This window comes from Rattus norvegicus, chromosome 3 (assembly GCF_021556685.1).
Source record: "Rattus norvegicus strain SHRSP/BbbUtx chromosome 3, alternate assembly SHRSP_T2T, whole genome shotgun sequence".
Taxonomy (NCBI): Eukaryota; Metazoa; Chordata; class Mammalia; order Rodentia; family Muridae; genus Rattus; species Rattus norvegicus.
This window is the reverse complement of record NC_141536.1, coordinates 150,154,610-150,173,788: the sequence shown is the minus strand read 5'-3', so window position 1 is coordinate 150,173,788 and position 19,179 is coordinate 150,154,610. Positions and strand designations below refer to the sequence as shown.

The following is a 19,179-nucleotide window of genomic DNA, read 5'->3' as shown; positions in this document are numbered from 1 at the left end:
TCTCGCCTTCCGAGGCATCTGAATGTTCCTCCTCTGACAGGTTTATTTTACTGAGCTCCGTTTATTTCTACCCGTTTCCCAGCTTTGCTTGATAGGCGAGATGCTGTGAGAGTCCCTCCCACCCCCCTCAGAGCAGGCTGTCCTGTTCAATGGCCTTTGTTAATGTCCATTCCCTGGTGACAATAATAGCCAATGTGAATAATAACTGGCTGGGTCTGAATGATGAGGATACTAGACTGTAAGTTCAGATGGCTGTTTCCATAGCAGCTCCAGCATGGAGAGATGCACAGCCATGTGAGGTAACATGGATGGCCCAACCTTGCCAATGGATGGAGCCTGATTTCAGCTCTCAACTCTGCTACTCTCTGGTCTGGTGGTCTGGTTAAGTTATTCTTTGTTAAACTTCAGCTCTTCATGTAGAGATGTGGAATTAATCATACCCAATGCCAGGTTAATCAAAAGAACTGAGATTTGTGCTTGAGGGTCACTGCCCAACTACTTCTCCGGGTGTCCCCAAACCATTAGCCTTCCTCTTGAGGAAACCCTTCTCTATATCAAGGCTTCTGACCTTGGCATAGTTGACGTCTGAGGCTGAATCATGTTGTCCATTGTGGGATGTTTAGAGAATTCCCATTCTTTACCCAGTAAATACCATTAGGGTGTCAACCCCAATTGTTACAACCAAATATATCCAGGCAGTCTCAAATGTCCCCTAAGGGACAAAATAACCCTCTAGAATTAGCTTTTTAAAAGCTTCAGGACAGCACTGTTCAATAAAAATAAAATTTTCGGTGGATATAATTTCTAATTTTGAAGTCCCATTATGAAAATAAAAGAAACTTGAAATTAACTTGAATAATATAATTTATTTAATTAAGCATGCCCAAATACCATTTAATAAGTAATCAATATTTTACAAAACCATTAAATGGAAGATAGTTCACATTTTCATTTTTGTACTGTCTGATATCTGCTATTTTTTACACTTAGAGTGTGTCTCAGTTCAGATGCAATGCTTTTAAACAGTTAAAAGTGAAAGAAATATTAAAGTGATAAAAATTATGGGCGGAGGAGATAGCTTAGTCAATAAAGAGCCTGCCATTGGTGTCCCCAGGATAGAGATGAAAAGCTGGTTGGAGGAACACACTCCTGTAATCCCAGCAGCAAAAGGTAGAGATGGCCACGTGCCTGAATCTCCAGGGCCAGCGAGACGTGCCGAATCCAGGAACTTCAGGTTCAACAAGAGACCCCGTCTCAAACAAATGAACTTAACCACAATTGAGGAATCACACCAGCATCAACCTCCTTATTCAACATTAAACAAACCCATATAACTGTATAGCTTCACATACACATATACACACAATGACACTACCAGGTACACACACACACACACACACACACACACACAGAGAGAGAGAGAGAGAGAGAGAGAGAGAGAGAGAGAGAGGTGGGGGGAGATTATATGCAACAAGTAAAAATTCTTTTAATTGCCTCTATTTTAACTTTTAAAATAATTGAAATAAAGTAATCTTAACATTCAGTTTCAAATATGGTGTGGTATTCACACACATGGCTTAGTGACTACCATTTGGACAGTGCAAATATAGAGGTGAAATGTCCCTTTATCATAGTGGCCCCTGCTTACAGAGCATAGGAGCAAATGAACAGAGTCTAATCTCGGCAATTTCTCACTCCCTTATGCCACACCCAATGAAATGTTTCTCCATGTCCACTATTGAAGCAAATGCCTCCCTGACCAAGACTGGACATTTCTCTCTAGAAGGCTGATGGGAGGCTACAAAGGACAAGTAACGGCTCAGTTAACATTTCACCTGCATGACCTCGATGTAGTCCAGCCCTAGTCAGAAAGAATGCTTCACCTCTCTGCCCTTCTCTATCTTAGCCAGGCCTCTCTGCCTCTAGACCTAATTGTACATGGACCATGTCCAGCCACAGGCCAGGGTGGATGGATTAATGGTGATCCTTGATATCACTTTGCTCTGACTGGCCATGCTCAGTGCCCATTGTTAATTTTTCCACAAGAAGGACTTTAGCCCAAGCCTTCTTCTGAAACCCAGAAGGTATTCATTAAAACTGGGGACCTTGATAAAAGCACCCAAACTATATGCAGTCCAGATTCCTCACTGACAAAGTCAAACACCTGAGTTCTGGCCTGGCTAGAGAAACGGGTGAAATCCTAGCCAAAGTTCAAGGCTGAGAGGGTGCTGGTTAGACCTCCTGTAGCATTCAGTTCTTTTCTGTGTATCTCTTGAGAAAGCTATTTCTATTGTTCCTTAATTGGGGCCTTGCTATGGGACAAGATTCAGTTTCTAATAATGCTCATTGGGTATGCTCAGCAACAGCCCTCAGAAAGGTCTTTCATGAGCATCCCAAGCCCAGGTACAGAGAGCTGTGGGCTTTGGAATAAGGCTATATGGGCGGAAAGAGGAAAATGTGACAGAGCAGCAACCTCCCGGAGTCACTGAGTAGGCCCTGCAGCCTTGGAAAGCCAGAAGGCATAACAGCTCACTCATGGGGCTTGTGGCTCTGGTGGCAGCAAACAGATGGTATGAGAGTAGGGGTCAGAAGCAGAACTGGGGGAAGTTGGAAGCTTAACACTAACGACTCTTAGTGATGTTGGGTCCCCGGGGAGAGGAAGGGCAGGCTCTGGGGCAATCTCAGCCCTGAAGACCAGCCACAGAGAAGTAGCAGTTCTAGGGGCGGGTGGTAGGTATCAAGGCAGTCTGACGGTGTGAGAAGGAGAACAGTAAAATGAATAAAGGACACCCCATGCTTCCTGCATGTCCTGGGAGAATGCTCAGGCTTTTACTTATTTAGCACATGTAAAATTCCCCCAATCTCTAATAAGTCAAGTGATTTTATAGATCAGAAATCTCAAGTGTAGGTGGCTGAAAAAAAAATCATAGTATTTGGAAAGTATGGCACCAGGATTCAAGCCCAGGTCTCTCTAGGCAGTCTCCATGTCTGTTTACCACACTGCCTGCCCTTGGCCAATCTTAGTGAGCACCGAGGATGTGCCAAGCACTTGGAGATGCCACAGCAGAGTGGCATCGCACTGTCTCATGAAAAGCCACAGGATTTCAGAGTGGTTGCTCCATTTCTTTATCAGCAGAACAAATATATCAACATTGACTAGCTATAAAGAGAACATGGGAGATGGTGACCATTACCTTAGGCGCATATTGGTGCTACTAAAACCTAAACCCATTTTATAGATGAAGAAACGGAGACCCAGAAAGTTATCCAGTGGCCAGGCAACAGCTATCATCTCTGTGAAATGAAAGTGAAAAAGAGGAAGGTGGCTAATGACCATCAAGGGGCTAGAAGTCCCTGAAGAATCTATAAACCCAGGCACACAATGAAGCAGAGCTCTATCTTAAATGTTGGGCCCAGTGGTTCAGCAAGCTCAGCTTCGGTGACAGCCCAGAGCAAGAGGTGAGGACAAAGTGCTAAGGGGACATAATACTAAGATCCCATCAGTCTCACACCCCTCCATTCAGTTGGGTTCTTAGTTGGCATCAGCATAGACCAGGACCATGCCTGCAGTTTAAGGGCAGAGACCCCAGTAACAGGTTAGGGATGGAGGAGGCACAGGACCTTCTTTAGCTTTGCTCTCAGGCCACACATGAGACTGCAGGCTGATTCTATAGAGAGGGGTTACTCCACAACTTGAACCAGATCATGTCTGTATCTGTGGTCTATCCAAAGTCTGGCAAGACACAAAGCTGTTGACCCATCATTCTGGCTGTCATCATCTGTTACCAACTTCTCAACTGAATCAGTAGACTTTGTCCATATGAGTCAATTCACAGTTTATATAGAGTTCCGAGTTCCACCTAATAACACTCGAATGCTTATTCTCCCTTCAAAGTGGCCATTAGTTGGGGAACCTCTATGGCTGAGTTTCCATGGCATGATTTTCACTCCTGGGATATGTATTGCCTTTAGGCTTAGAGGAAGTTAAGCCACAGTCTTGTCCTCAAACTGCCACCAAATTCAGATTCAGAGACCCAGTGTTATCCTTCTCTCTCCTTCCCCATCTGTGATGGTTTGCATATGCTTGGCCCAGGGAGTGGCACTATTAGAAGGTGTGGCCTTGTTGGAGGAAGTGTGTCACTATGGGGGTGGGCTTAGAGACCCTCCTCCTAGCTGCCTGAGGATGCTCAGACTGTTCCTGGCTTCCTTTGGATGAAGATATAAAACTCTGAGCTCCTCCTGCACCATGCCTGCCTGGATGCTGCCATGTTCCCACCTTGATGATAATGGACTGAACCTCTGAACCTATAGGCCAGGTCCAATTAAATGTCATCCTTTATAAAACTTACATTGGTCATGGTGTCTGTTCATAGCAATAAGACCCTAGGACACCATCTTTGCTATCTAATCTGCCATCCCATCTGGTGCCTTTCCCTCTGCACTGCTCATTGCCTGAGACCTCTGAAGTCTTACCCAAATGAGCGCTACAGCTTCCTAATTCGTATGGCTGTCTTCACATTCCTCCTCATCCAGTATGTCCTCCCCGTCGATGCCCAAGTGATTCTTCAGATAGAAGTGATCCTTCACAAAGAAGTGATCCTTCACATAGAAGAGCTTGGTCCTGGTTAACACATGCCCAAAGCTTTCATTGCACTGCAGGATAGTCAGCCAGCTTCTGCCTTCTCCATCCCTCTAACTTTCCTCCTTTGCATTCCTTATCTCCTCCACACTGATCACATAAGTACTTGCCTTTCTGACCTCTGGCCTTCCTTTGCTGGGATGTCTCCCCTTCTGTGTTCTGGCTTCCTAACATGTAGGAGCTCTGAAAAAGCCTATTGTGTCAGGCTGAATCTACAGGCAATGGCCAGCTGCCTTTAGCCAGGAGTAAAGGATCCTCTTGAACTTGGTTCTCACCCATAGCATTCTCTTGTCTCGGTTCTGCTTGGATTTTGTCAACCTTTCCCCCTTCCCAGCAACGATACAGGTAGTTTTTCCCTTAGCCTTATGCATACATAATCAGATGAAAGGATAAGAGGTTAATACTGTTAGGCCATGCACCACACACCATGCACTGTGTCGGTCCTGCCTTCTTCCTCTATACAGTGGTATCTTAGACATCTTACCTAACATGTCTTTTTCCAATTTTGTGAGGGCTGTTGTGACTGGGCACTGGTTTACCAGCCTACTAGGAACTCTACATAGCCACTCCTACCAAGCCTCCCAAATGTGCTGAGCCTGAGCCTACCAAACCTACTGTCTGCCCTGGCTGTGCATGGGGTGGCACAGAAGAGTCAGATATGAAATCATGAGCGAGGCATGGCGTGTCAGCATGACCAGCATCAGTCACTCTCACAACTCTAGGCCTGCTTCTATTCTCCTCAGCCCACCACCTTTAGTCAAAGAGCTGTATACCACTCATTCTTTGGGGAAGGGGATAGATCTATTTAAGTCCAACACAAACTGATTCAGTGTTTTCATTTTTTTAAGCTGTGATGCGAAGGCTAGAAAAAAAGCAAACGAATTCATGGTAGATTTGACTGGAATCTCAACAATTGCTGCCCTGCCCCCTTGCTGGTTTATGACCCTCGCTTGGGTTAGTTGAACTAATCTGAATTCCATGCTGCATGTTTTCTAGCTTCTCTCTGATCCTGCCCACACTTCCTCTAATCCCTGCTATAGATTTTTCCCTCCCTTCGGGGTACCTTCCCTCTTTTCCTGGCCCGCTGATACCCACTGCAAACTACGTGGTGCAGAGGCATGATTTGAACTGAGCTGCCCCAGCAGGGCCAATCTCTGTCTCCTTTCCCATGTCCCCTCTGAGTCAGGTACCACAATCATCCCTTGAGGGATCAATTTGTCTAGAGCTGTTTAGAAAAAAAAAAACTAAACTTGTTTTTGAATAAGAGCCTTGGGGAACCTCAGTCCCCAGTGCTCCCTACAATGTTATTCAGGCAGAAAGCCAGGACTTGACCTTCCCAAAGGCCCATGTTCATTTCAAACTATGTCTGAGCAAGAAACTCTCTTCTCCTCCAGCATGCTGTCAGTGGGCCATGACCTCAGGCATCGTTTACCCTTTACTGAGTGAATTTCTAAGAACCCCATCCTGTCTGTACCCCATTGCTGGGCTGCTTATAGCATCGTGACTCAACTAAGTTGTATGTCAAATTTTGTCTCCCAAAAGATATGTTGAAGTGACAAGCCCCAGTAACTGTGAACATAATTTATTCATAAAGTCCCCACAGATGTGATTAGTTAAAACAAAGTCAGAAAATGGGCCTTAAGCCAGTATGACAGAAGAGACAAGCAACATATGAACACACACACACACACACAGGCAGAGGAGCAGTGTGACAACACTGGCAGAGACTGGAATCATACATCTTCAAGGCATGGAATGATAGAAATGAAGACTAGCAGGCGCTGAGGAGAGATGAGCTCTTCCTGGTTTCAGGGAAAGGTGGCCCTAGTGGCATATTCATTTTGGACTTTTAGCCTCTGAAAGTATAAGAATCCACATCTGTCAGTTTAAACCACTCAGACGGCAGTCGTTAACAAGGCCATGGGAGTTCAAACGCTTGCCAACACAATGAACTTGAGCTTGGGGACAGTAGTCTGTGAACGAACCTCAAGTGCTATACCTTCCCAATGAAGAGACCTCTGAGAGACCACAGCGTCAATATCTCAGACAGTCTCTGTGACCCCATCTCTCGTCTGGTGTGCCTTCATTTGCTATGTTATATATTTGTTCTAAACTAGTCTCCACATCATGGCCCTGACCTTTACCTTTCTGGTGTAGCTTCTGTCTTCCATGTGCTATTAGTCATAGAATTCTCTGTTGGCCCTCCCTACCTCAGTCATTGCTTTGCAGTCAAGGTTTATGTCACTCTCTCCCCATGTCCTGAGATTAGAAACCCTGGGCACCATCCCTGGCTGGCTTTTGTATTCTGTCAGATAATGCTCCTGACAAGGGAGGGCTTCCCTTGTCGCACAGTTGCCCGTGCTCACCTGCATGGCAAGACTTATACCCAGCTCACCGTGACCATGTGCTCATACCAGCTGCCTGGAAAAGTCCAAAGGGACTACTGCTCCGCAGTGGGGCATACTAAGGAGTATGTGTTCTCTCCTACATCTGTTCCTCGCACTAAATTCTCACCCATGGCAGGCTCTGGGTGTTCCTTTTGGTGACCGCTAAGTGGCTTTGACGCCCCCTGAGTTCCAGGCTTGAGGCACAGATCTCTGCGAGCAGGAGGCAGTTCTGTAGGTGTGGCGCTACCTCAGATTCTCCATCTTCATCAATAGAGAGGGCCTTGTAGAACCAGAGGACACCAGTGTGAAGACAGGCAAGAGGGGGATGGTGGCAGGGATGCCTGGCATGTGTGTCAGACCACTGACCTCATGTGGAAATCAAGTACGTAGTCCAGTTTTGCACAATCAGAACTGTACATGCGCTCTTCCTGGATATGCCTCTGTGTGAGTACCCTATATGCGAAACCTTTGCAGTTTGCAAGTTTCTTTTCTAGGAAGAAGCAAGCTCCATGATGGCAGGATTGTTTCTTCATTAACTCCCATGCTCAGCACCTCCCAGTAACTACAATTGTTGGTATAACTGCAGCATCTCCCAGGTTAGACCATATCCAGGGAACGTCCAGGATCCCTTCTCTGTGGCTTAGTGTGGACTTAGTGCTAATGAGTATAATCTATTTGGAGGTCACTTGACTTCTCTGGTTCCATGGCCTTGGTCCAAATTTTGTTTCTGATCAAAGTCAAAGCCCAACTCTAGACATGGTTTGACCCCTCTCCATGAATATGGACTACCAGAGCCCAAATCTAAACCAAAGGCTGGTACCTGATCCCTGCTTTGGATTTAGCCCCACCTCATTACATCCTGGTTTCTAGCCTTGACTGTGGCTTGACCCTTATGAGCTCAGTTTACAAAGTGCATCCTCTTCCTGCTTTTGGAGACAACTTTTGTCCCCAACATTTTAGCTTAGCTTCCAGTCTTATTCCGAAAGCATATCAAATCCTTTCTCTAAATTTGGTCTTGGGCCCTGGCAGTGCACATAGGCTAGACCTCTCCAGTGAACAAAAGAGCAGTTGAAGTCATCAGAAGATAAAAAGGAATCTCCGGTCCTTGCTCTATCTACTGGGCGTATGTCAATCATGCCTGTGTATAGAGTTCATTGCATATAACTACTTTTGAGTAAGCCAGGTGCTAAATTTTAATAGATGAAAAGTATTTTGTGGTAAAGGCATTTTCTTGCATCCAGAAGGGCATTTCTATAAGGACCTCGTTGCGTTTTCCTCATATAAACACTTACGACCAAGTTGGAATTTGACCTATACAGAATATTCATTATGCAAAAGCAAGTCCACCTAGAAACACAGAGTCAGGAGATCCATGGGATGAAGCAGAATCAGCACCAGGGGAATGATTTATTCAAGTGGCCAAAGGGCTTTCAAACAATCAATTAAAGTGATTCTCATCTCACTCGGTGCTAACCTCCATTGAAGACGGAAAATGAGGGCACCTCTGTCAGCAATATTTAGCAGATTTAGTTGTGTAGGCTACGATGAAGTCACTTCTAACCTCTTAGGACTGGCTAGGTAATGTTGAGGGAGTGTGGGATATTAGAAATGTGTGTCTTCTTTACACTTAACTCAAGACTTATTAAATTATTTTCCACAGCAACAGGAGAGCTATCTGTGAAAAGCCCATGTCTCTGTGCTGTCTTCCAGCTACTTGACATTGACTCCAAGTTAAGTCTTGGCTAAATACAATTACTATTCTATGATGAATCGAGGCAATTTATTTATGACTTGCAAAATAACCTAGATGATGTCACTTGAAAGAATAATGGAACAATTCTTAAGTACTCCATTATCAACCTGATCCACATAGTGAGGTTATGTTCTGTGATGTGGGGGGGGGGGGGGGAAGTCAGCACTTAAAAATTTAGACAACCTCAAAGAAAGTGGAAACACCACAGAAAGTGCTCGCCTAAACTTGAACAAAGCATGCCTCTCTGTGGAATTAATATGAGGTTCTTTGGTTGCTAAATATCAAGAAAGGTCTTGGCAAGAAAGCCCAGAGATTAATAATCAAACTAAACTCAGAGTATTAGGGACTTTGAAATGGTGGTTGATGTACAAGGAAAGTGAAAAGAATAAAAGAAGTTAAGTTGAAAAGGTCAAGTTTAAATATCACTTGAGCAAAGCCTGTATAATTTAGCTCATATAACAAGATTCACATGACATGTTCATCAATCCCTTAGATATTAGAATAAGGTATGCTGGCCGGAGGGCACAAAGAGAGGAGCTTCCAGCCGAGGCAGGTATGAAATGGAATGGCTTGGTAGAGCAGGTGGCAGACCTAGCAGGGACAGATATAAATACCGATGGCAGGTATCTCTATAAAGATGGTTTTATCCAGCTGATTGAAGTAGAATTCTTGATCTCCTTAATAGAGTCTGCTTCTATCTTCTAGGTGTCTGAGGGAAAAAAACCAGTCTTGTGCCGAACAACCCCACCCCCACCCCCCACCCCCCCGCCATTTAGGCAAGAATCAGCAGAATAGGGCAGCAGTTTAATGAGAAGGAATCTGGCATTAGCCTTGCAGGTTTTGTGGGTGCTGCGGACTGCAGCTCTTACCAATTTCCTGTGAGTGTCACCATCTTGGAGAAGACTATGGTAGCACGACCTGCCCTGTAGTCTTTCAGTAAGAATTAAAAGGGGGAACTACAGGTAACAGGCAGAAAACGTAGTGGTGGCTTAAGCTCTGTCCTACAGTCTATAGATAATTTTATTAGTGTTTTACATTGTCCTTAAATGCTGTGCCTGTCAACTCTTACATTGCCATCTTCTGGGAAGCCCCAGCTTAACATGTCGCTGCCATAGAAGCCAACCACGACTTCTCCACTGCGGCCCTGACTTTGCTGAAATCAAAATATGAGATGAGATATTCTCCAGATATACACTTTTATATATGAAAGCCGCAAAGAATAGAGTCTGGGATCATGTGCTCATGAAAGCCCATGTTGGCCCTTTGCTCATCTGATCTATGCTTGTCCCTCTATGTCACCATGTTCTGCTCAGACACACAGATAATCCCTGCATGCTTCCTTACCTGGACCACCATGCCAGTGACTTTTGGGTTTATTCAATAGTAGACCCGAGTTAGAGTTGGAAAAGCAAAAGGTGGGGAAAGCCCCCTCAATTAGCTTCAGCCCCTCCTTTATCCCTGTTTGTGTCTGCACCAGAGCTCTAACTCCCCAAAGGTCTCCTACTATTCTAACTCTTGCAATATAAACTTGCCTTCTGGCTCCTGGCTTATCTACTTTGTATCTCTCTGGTGTCTGGTGGTTAGTGTGCTGACAGTCCTCCTCTTGACTCACCAGGGTCTTCTGACCCTGAGGACATTTGCTCCCTTTAAAAGCCCTGGAGTTGTTTCCCTTTTCCCGGCTGGCTGCTTACTGATGTTGCTAGTCCCTGTACTGGTTTCTAATTACCAATCCTCCCCTTTGTGAATAGTAAGATTTGGGGAACCTGATTTAATCATCTAGTCTATATTTTTTTTCCTGTATCAACATCACACTCACTAGTGAAAAATATCTGAAATACACATCTTTTTCATTAAAAAAAAAAAAAAGACGGCAATAGCATTTGTTTCTCCCCAGGCCTCTCGCTCCCCTCCTGTTCACTACAATTTCTACCCTCAAAGGCTGCCAAAGTAGTTCATGATCACAATTACAAATACTTTGAATGCTTTGGGATGCAATTTGTAAAGTCTAGAGGCTTGAATCTAATGAAGTAGCCAGATGCTCCCCTACAAAGTTGTTTCCTATCTTGGACTTCAATTCCATCTCAAAATACCCTATCGTTTAGAGAATTCGCTTCCAGCCAACTCAAGCAAATATACAGCGCATACCTGACTTTAGCAGAGCCAGGAAGTTACCCAGCTTCCTTATCTGTTCCCTGTTGTCTCCACTTGGCAAAACATCCATAATCAGAGATGCCTGCTATGCTTAAAACCTTCCTTGGCACAGAGGTAAAGGCTCAGAGTCAGGGTTTCAAAGGTTTTCACTGCTGGGTGCCAGATACACACAAAGCCAAAGTAAAGACAGAGAAACTCTTCAACAAAAGAAGTCATTAAGTAGACAGGGGTAAACTGCCAGCACAGTAAGATTTGCCTGAGATAAGCCACACTGGGGATAATATGCCCTTGGATAGCTGAGAGGCCACTGTGTGTTTTAAAGAGCGCAGCTTTTAGGAACTGCATCCCCAAGAGCCAGCCTCCTTTCTTTAACGTCAGCCATGATCACCAGCATGGGTTATGCATCCACTGGGATTTACTTGGGTTTTATCAATTGCAATTAGACGTTCTTCATCTGTGACTTCTATTTTCACTGCATATCCTTACAGGGAAAATTCTCTGAAGTACAGCTAGGAAATTGGGCCTGACGCCAGCACGAGTGCTTTGAGAGTGAATCATTAATCCCTTGTTGCCAAATTATGTTATTGCTGCTATTAAGTCATCCAGATGTGCTCCTGATAAGGGCCCTCCCTGTCTGAGCAGAGTCAAGTGCACCTCTCCAGGGATGGGGACTCTGCTTGGCTTGATTCTAAGGACTTGGATAAAGCCAGGGAGCCGACTCCAAGGAGTTGTGACCCCAGTTTTGAAACTAGTCCTCAAATTGTAGCATCAGAACACCAAATGTGTGCTGTCCCTTAGAGTTCGTCAATCAATTTCACCTCCATGACTACACCTGATCCTGTGAAAATCTTTGTGACTTTGACCTTTTTTTCTCAATTTTTACAAATGAGGATATTATATCACATTGCGTTTCATTGATTTGGCCAAGGTCACCCAACTAGTTAGCAGTGGCATATAAATAGAAAGCCAAGGTTTTCTGTTTGAGGCTCACTGCTTTGAGCAAGTGTCATAAACCCAGAGCATTTTGACATCAAATGAGGCACAAAGATCATGTAGTCCCCTGTACTTAATGAAGTGCACATGGTAACCCTGAAAAGCACTTTCCACTGCTGGCATGTGCTTTCTGCCTCTGGCAGTAACCTGAGAAGAGGCAGGATAGGGAAGGGGATAGAGTGCGTGGAAGTCCCAAAACTAAGAGGGACATATATCACCGATAGTATGGACACCACTGAAGTTAGAGGACACCCAAGCTAAGATGGGGAAGACACGTGGAAGTGAGAAGGGTGGTCAGAATCTAAGGAGCATGCTGGCTTTAACATTGTAGGGCTTTGTTAAACAGCTAGACTTTGAGAAAGTCAGAACTGGTAGGAAAGTAGGAGCCAGTAAACAGGAAAGGTTACCTCCTCAGTGGCACTTGGGAATGATAACTATTTTCATAATGTCACTGCTTCATGATGGAGCACCACCCTTGTTTGGTATGGAATCTCTGGCTAACATCCTGATGAGAGAAACAGAGTGTTGGGGTCCAGTGGATAGTTCTTGTGGCTCCCTAATCTACTTAGTCACCTCATGCTTTTGACTTATTGAATTAAAGAGACCCAGCAGGGGTTCTATCTTTTACAATGGCCCGTTAGTGACCAGACAGCAAGAACTGGATCTCATCAGAATAGAATCTCTAGACAGAAGAGTTCTTATTCAGACTAACACACTCTCGAGCTCGGTGTTATGTGGATTTTGCCTTGCACTTAAAGCACAGAGGGATTCTGTTAAAACGGAGCTGCTGTTTCCACAAGCCTGGGGTAGAGTCTCTGAGTCTGAAATTTTAATAAGCTCCCAGGTGATGCTGGTATCCTGATTGTTGAATCACTTTCTAAGTATCAAGTCTCTTGGTATATCTTCTCCCTAGAGATCTCATGTAGTTGAATGTACAGCTAGACAAAACCCATCAGAGTTCAGAAGAGTACAGAGTAGCATAGACCAGCTCCTCCCTTGCCAACAAAGGTCATAGAAATCCTGGGGGAAGATGAGAATGAGACAGTTGCTTGGTAACTTTGTGAGAGGGAGACAAACATGGCCCCTGGACTCACATAGGGAGGTCAAATTCAGGGTGGTGAGTAGCTTCCAAGAAGCTAAGCACTGTACCTGAGGTTTCTGTAAATAGCAAGAAATCGGACAGTCATCAGGTGTGGACTGGGGACTAAAGGTAGGAGGGGCTAAGACTCTAAGTCATCAGAGATTTGAGGAATGAGTAGAAGGGAGAGGCAACTGACTGCTGCTTTGAGAAAACTAATGTAGCCCTTGGAAGTACACAGGGCACAGAGGGAGCAGATGGCTAGGATACAAGGTTAGTCCTATAGCCTCATGTTGGAGACAGATGAATTAGTAAGCTGAGTTCACAAGATTTTTTTTTGATGACCACACCACACAGGGGACTCCAGGGGAACCTTAAAGCTTATCTAATTGGGTAAATTGCCACCTGGTGCCTTGTCGCCAATTCTAATTTACTTAGACTGTGCTCCTGTTTGGTCCTGTGGAAGACAAGGGGGAAGAGGATGCACCCAAATCCCTCAAATTCCTCCCAGTACCAGACTAAAAGGCAGAAGTCGCCACAGTCAGAGACTGGGTCTATTAAGAACTGAAATTGATGCTTAGCAATTCTCTGAAGGACTTCCAGCTCCACCTCTTTGAATGCTTCCTTTGGATATCCCCATATCTCTGATCTCAACTCTCATTCTGACCATCTATGGTGCCAGCCCTGACCACCTAACTCTGACCTAACAGAAGTGTCATTGGCACTACCATGTCCCTATCCTTCTGTTCTTCCTCTTATCTTTGATCCAGAGTCATTCTTTGCCTATATCTATCACCTCTGAATACCCTCCCTTTATAAATAAGAAATCAAGTTCCTAGTTACTACTGTAAATTCTCTTAGAACATGCTTAAGAGGAAGATGAGTTTTCTGCATGTTCACGTTGTATCGGAAGCCTGAATGGATCCGGCAAACATAGTTGCTCCTGATAACCCCACCATGCTTTCATGCCCTAAGGCCTTTTAGTTAAACTCACTGAATTTTCCTAATACCAGACTCTCACTTTGCACACAACTACCTGGGATCTGGATGCTCTGCTATGGTCCTCAAGCATATACCATGGTCATAGTCACTGCTGTAAGAGGCTTCCATGATGACGTCTTGGTCTTTGAGCAGAGATGTCCTAGTCCTTTAACTGACACCTTCACTTACCTTGGAGCATGGTTCTTGATCCTTCACTGGAAACAGTGGTTAGCACAGCTGATTATTTCCTGCTTCTGGAAATCCCATCTTATATTGGATCTAGGATACTACGGTCAGCCATGTTTTCCGGCCCTTTCCGGCTCATGTTTTGTGTACAATTTTGTCTGCCTCTACCTACTCCCTGGACACTACTGATCTTCAAATCTCTCTTCAAGGCCTGCTTCTCTTTTTACTTGTTTTTCCCTTCCTGGATAATCTCAAGCTACACATACCATTTGTGGATATTTACGAATTGATCCTTTTACCTACAGCTCAGACTTTCCCTCTGGAGCTCCAGACTCCGACCTCTAGCTACCTACCTTCAATGTCAACGGACTCCAAACTCAAGCATAGTTTCACTCTAAAGTGTTTCTTTTTGTACAGTTTCTAGAACCCATAAGGTCCACTCTCATCTACCACATGACACAAACCAAGGCCCTGTGCCTGCTCTTGTTATTTTTTCTCCTTTATTCCCCTTGCTCTAGCTATTGCCAATTTTCCTAATATTTATTTTGGTAATTATCCTTTTGTTACATCGGGGGAAGGCCACTGCTGTTCCTTGAGTCTCTGTGACTACCATCTTCCACCTGGATGCCTACAGTAATCTCCAAGCTCATTTCTCCAAGCCACTTTGGCTCCCCATTGGAGCTGAGCTGAGATGCTACAACATGAATGTGATCACATTGTTACCTCATGAGGAGAGTTTATAGATGCCCTGCTGCGTTCTTTGGGCTACAGAGCAAAACTCCTAGTCTACATTGTCATGTATGAACTGGCTTCTGCTCTCCTCTCTAGCCTATTTCTTTTCTCTTTCTTCTCTTCTAACCTCTTAAGTGCTACATTTCCGCCTAAACCAGGCCCCTTGCCAGTCACACAGCCTGACCCAGGATGTCAGCTTTACTACCTCTTTATGCTTCAGTCGTCTAGCTACAGCCTTGAAGTACATCCTGTTGGCCGTTTCCTCCCACGAGTGACGTACTTCCCTGTTCTGTTCATTCCAAGGTGTCAAGTGCCTCTCTGTCCAAACCCTTAACAATGTTTAAAGCTTGTCATCACTAATTTCTTGTCTTATTATGTCCTCATAGTTAGAAATGCCAGTGGTTGCAAGCGTCCTGGGGACAGGGACTGTGTCTCTTTTGCTCACCATGAAGTCTCCAGATGCCTGCCATTAGTGCAAGTTTGCGAATACGTACCTAAGGAATGGAGTTTGAATCTTGTTAGACTAAGTGGTGATGGGGATCTTATACAGAACAGGCTCTCAAGGGATCTCTGCCTTGAGCTCCTATCCTCTAGAACAGGACCTTAAAACCAGGTACTAAGTAAAGTTTAACTACACCGATAGCTCAATGATCTAGACCAACCTTTCCTCTAATTTTGAATATAAAGACTCTCAGTATTGGGGAGCTTTGAATTTGAGGTGTTCTCTTTCCTTTGGGCTCAATACATTATAGTCTAGCCTTTTATTAGAAATCATCTCTTAAGTCTCATACACAGGGGCTACATAGGAGCCACTCAGAATTACCCACACTCTATAATGTCAGACCGTCCTGGCTATAGATGTGTTGGCAGTTCTAATGAACCAGGAAATCACGGGCTGCAGAATGTCAGAACCTTGTCAGACATCCCTGGGGTTAGATGAGTTTGTCTTATCTTTATCTGGTAGAAGAAATGAATAAAATATGTCACCTTTAGCTACTTCTAGGAGAAGGATTTTTGACCCTACAGAGACTTTAGTTTGGCCCCAGCACTTGGACACACAGGAGCTAAAGATGCAGGACTGAAGGAATAAATAGCTTTGGCCTGAACACTTCTATGCCATACACAGTCATCACAGTGACTGTGAAAGTAGACCTTTGCTACACACTGGCATTGCAGCAATGAAAAGGCCACCACACCTACTCTCGAAGGCCTCCCATTCCCAGCAAAGACACTCAGCTAAGAAAACCAACTTGCCAGAGTTAACTAAAGTTTGAGGAAAGTGCCTGGAGAGAATTTGCACTCTACACTCAGAAGCAAAACATAGACGAGTATCAATGAGCTGCAGGCCTGCTTTTAAACAGCGGTGAGTTTGAGGAATCAGATTTGAAATGTGAATAAAGCAACATTTCAGCTCAGTGCTCAGCTGAGCTCTCTGAATACATGACTAAAAGCAAGAGAAAACTCAATTCGGTTCCATGAGGACAAATGTGTGTGGGCAGAGACATTATCCCTTTAGCCAAACACCAAACAACCATAAACATTTAGCGAGCCCCTATTACGAGTCAGGATCTGTGCTAACACAAGGAACAAAGATAAATGAGGTATAATTCTACCCCTGAGGAACTTGCAGACCAGTGGAAAAGACAGATGTAAAAACAGGCAACTAATAATATCAGTACATTGTGCTAAGAGATATTGTGAGGTGTGTGCAAAGTGTTATAAAGTGTTATCAGAATTCAGAGGAGAGAGAAACTCTGCCAGAGGCACAGGAGGCCACAGAAGGTATATTGGCTGATGAAGGATGAACTGGTGCTGATGTTGCAGAAAAGTAGAGATGAGTTTGGGAAAAGGTGCTTCTGACTTCAAGCTGCCTCACAAAAATGTGATTCTAATGGGGAAATAAAGACAGCAGGAGAAAATTGCCCTAGGATGCTGGTAACCCATGGACCACTCTCCAGAACGTCTGAAACAGGAAATTGCCTTCCAACTTAGTAAACACAAGAAGAGGCTGGGCTCAGCCCTTCGTTGCTTACTTTTGCTGTGGAGAAACAATTCGGGTTTTTTTTTATTCGTTTGTTGTTGTTGTTGTTGTTGTTTTTGTGTTGTTTTTGTTCTTTTGTTTTTAAGAGAGAGGGGTTGAGGAACTAGGGATTTCAAGAGCTGAATTCAAGGTTTCTGACCTTTAAGGCCTATTGGGTAGTCACCAAACCTGGGGGATCTCGTTCCTAACATCATCACCCATGAGACTTCTGCAAGTCCTTTGGTTTTCCTCTCAATGTCTGCCTTTGGAACTGTTTGTGAAGATTTGGCAAGTTCGAGACCTGAATTATCCATACAGAGTTTGCAGATCCAATAATGGTCATTTCCCACTTTCCAGTACCAAAGATTGAGTCAACAAGATAGCGTTACATAATTGGTATTACATAATTGCCAAAATTGGAATTCATGTTTTCTGAACCCAAGCCAATTCACTATAGTCCACCATTGTCTTTTCTACTGTTTGCTAAAAGAATAAAACAAAAAGATCCCTTAGAACACAGTGGTTTTAATTGTATTATCTTAGCACAAAACTATTATTTTCATTACATGATCTGAAACATGAATCCAAGAAAGGAAATGGACTAAGGTTTGAGCTCTCACGGCATAACAGCACAATGGGTAAAAATCCTATGCTCCCACAAGGCAGGTATGTGACCTGGGAAACTCTAATTGCTTAGCACATCAGTTTCATCATCTCTAAGAGGACATCATAGTAACCCCAACCTTTTAAGGAATTAATTTGCAATAGGGATTAAATAGAGCAATATATCCGAAGCTCTCAGCACAGTGCCTGGCACATGGTAAGCTTTAGTATGTAGACACTGTTGTCACTGTCACTGTTGCCTGGTCGTGTGTGAGCCTTTTCAACATCTTCCTCCTTCCCTTTTCCCCTCAAGGTGCTTCCACCCAGAATTCTAACACTGTGGAGCCCGAGAAGCAGGTCGACAACACAGTGAAGATGGCTGGTGTGATTGCTGGCCTCCTCATGTTCATCATAATTCTACTGGGGGTGATGCTGACCATCAAAAGGAGGTGAGTCTCAACACTGCCGAGAAGGTCCTGCTGACCCCAGATGACCCCAGCACCACCATGGGGCCAGGCTGTTGCTCTGTCAATTACTGCCCAGTAGAGCTTTTCTGATAGAACACTTGAACTCCTTGTACTAGCGTTTGAGAGCGATGTGTTGCCTCTTTGGCAAGGGCCTTTTTGAGACCAGCTTCTAAGACGGTCGGTGATTCTTATGGCTCCCTTGTTGTGCCGCTGAGTCTGGTTATGATGAAGTAAGTCTTCTTCAGAATTAACTACTCTGTGTGATGGGTGATGCCCTCAAATGGTTGGGGAACTCCAGGAATATGGATGAACACAGGAAAGTAATGCTCTACCTTTCTTACCTGCATTTCCCGTCATCCTCCAGTTGAGAGCAGCCCCCCATGCTGCCCTTAACTCCTGCAAAGGAGTGAGACTCCAGACACCTTCCTACTTAAGACTTCTTCATAATCCACGTCTCACCAAACTGTCTTAATTACCTTTCTCTGTGCATCTATGGGCAGTTTTTATTATTGTGTGTGTGTGTGTGTGTGTGTGTGTGTGTGTGTGTGTGTGTGTGTAATCACATTGCTAATGAGAGCATGGGTACCAATACTTCCTTTATTCCCAAGATTCAAACTCGCACATTCATCTTCTACTTCAGATGCAGTCACATGTTTGAAGACAACACACAGGGATTGAAGAGTGAGATGACCTAGCATCATCATCAGGGATCATTATATGTTCCTCAAAACTGGCTCTCCTGAGCATCATCTCTCTAGCCTTTACCTGTAACTGTATTGGCACATTTAGTTCTCATATCTCTGTCTCCTTGGTTTCCCTCTCTGGCTCCCATCATAGCCTCCATCTTTCCATTTTCCAGCCAAAGCTAAGAAGTCATCATCCATGTTACAGCAACATCTGTTCGAGCCCCATCTTTCTACAACAAAAACAGTAATTTAGTCTCTAAATTACACCCAAGCTGGAGCTCTGGATTCGGTTAGCTATGGAGTTGATGACCACACCATTGAGCAGGACCAGGGAATTTCTATCATCTTCAAATTGCCAGACACCTTTGAAACTTGTTCTGTATGGGAACAAAATGTCCCCAAAGACAATTCCAGAGTCCACTCAAGAAGTCACAGGAGTGCCAATGAAAAAAATTTGAAAACCAATATCCTTATTCCCAGACCCTGATGATGCAAAAATGCTG

General features: G+C 44.3%; 1 protein-coding gene across 16 annotated transcripts in view; it reads left to right on the top strand.

Moving 5' to 3' along the window:
- Window positions 1-19,179, top strand: part of Ptprt (protein tyrosine phosphatase, receptor type, T) — a 1,095,890-nt gene that overhangs the window by 905,244 nt on the left and 171,467 nt on the right. For all 16 annotated transcript variants that reach the window (NM_001108603.3, NM_001402009.2, XM_087653463.1 and 13 more), the window contains 1 exon segment: window positions 17,837-17,972. In NM_001108603.3, coding sequence (NP_001102073.2) covers window positions 17,837-17,972 — 136 coding nt within the window.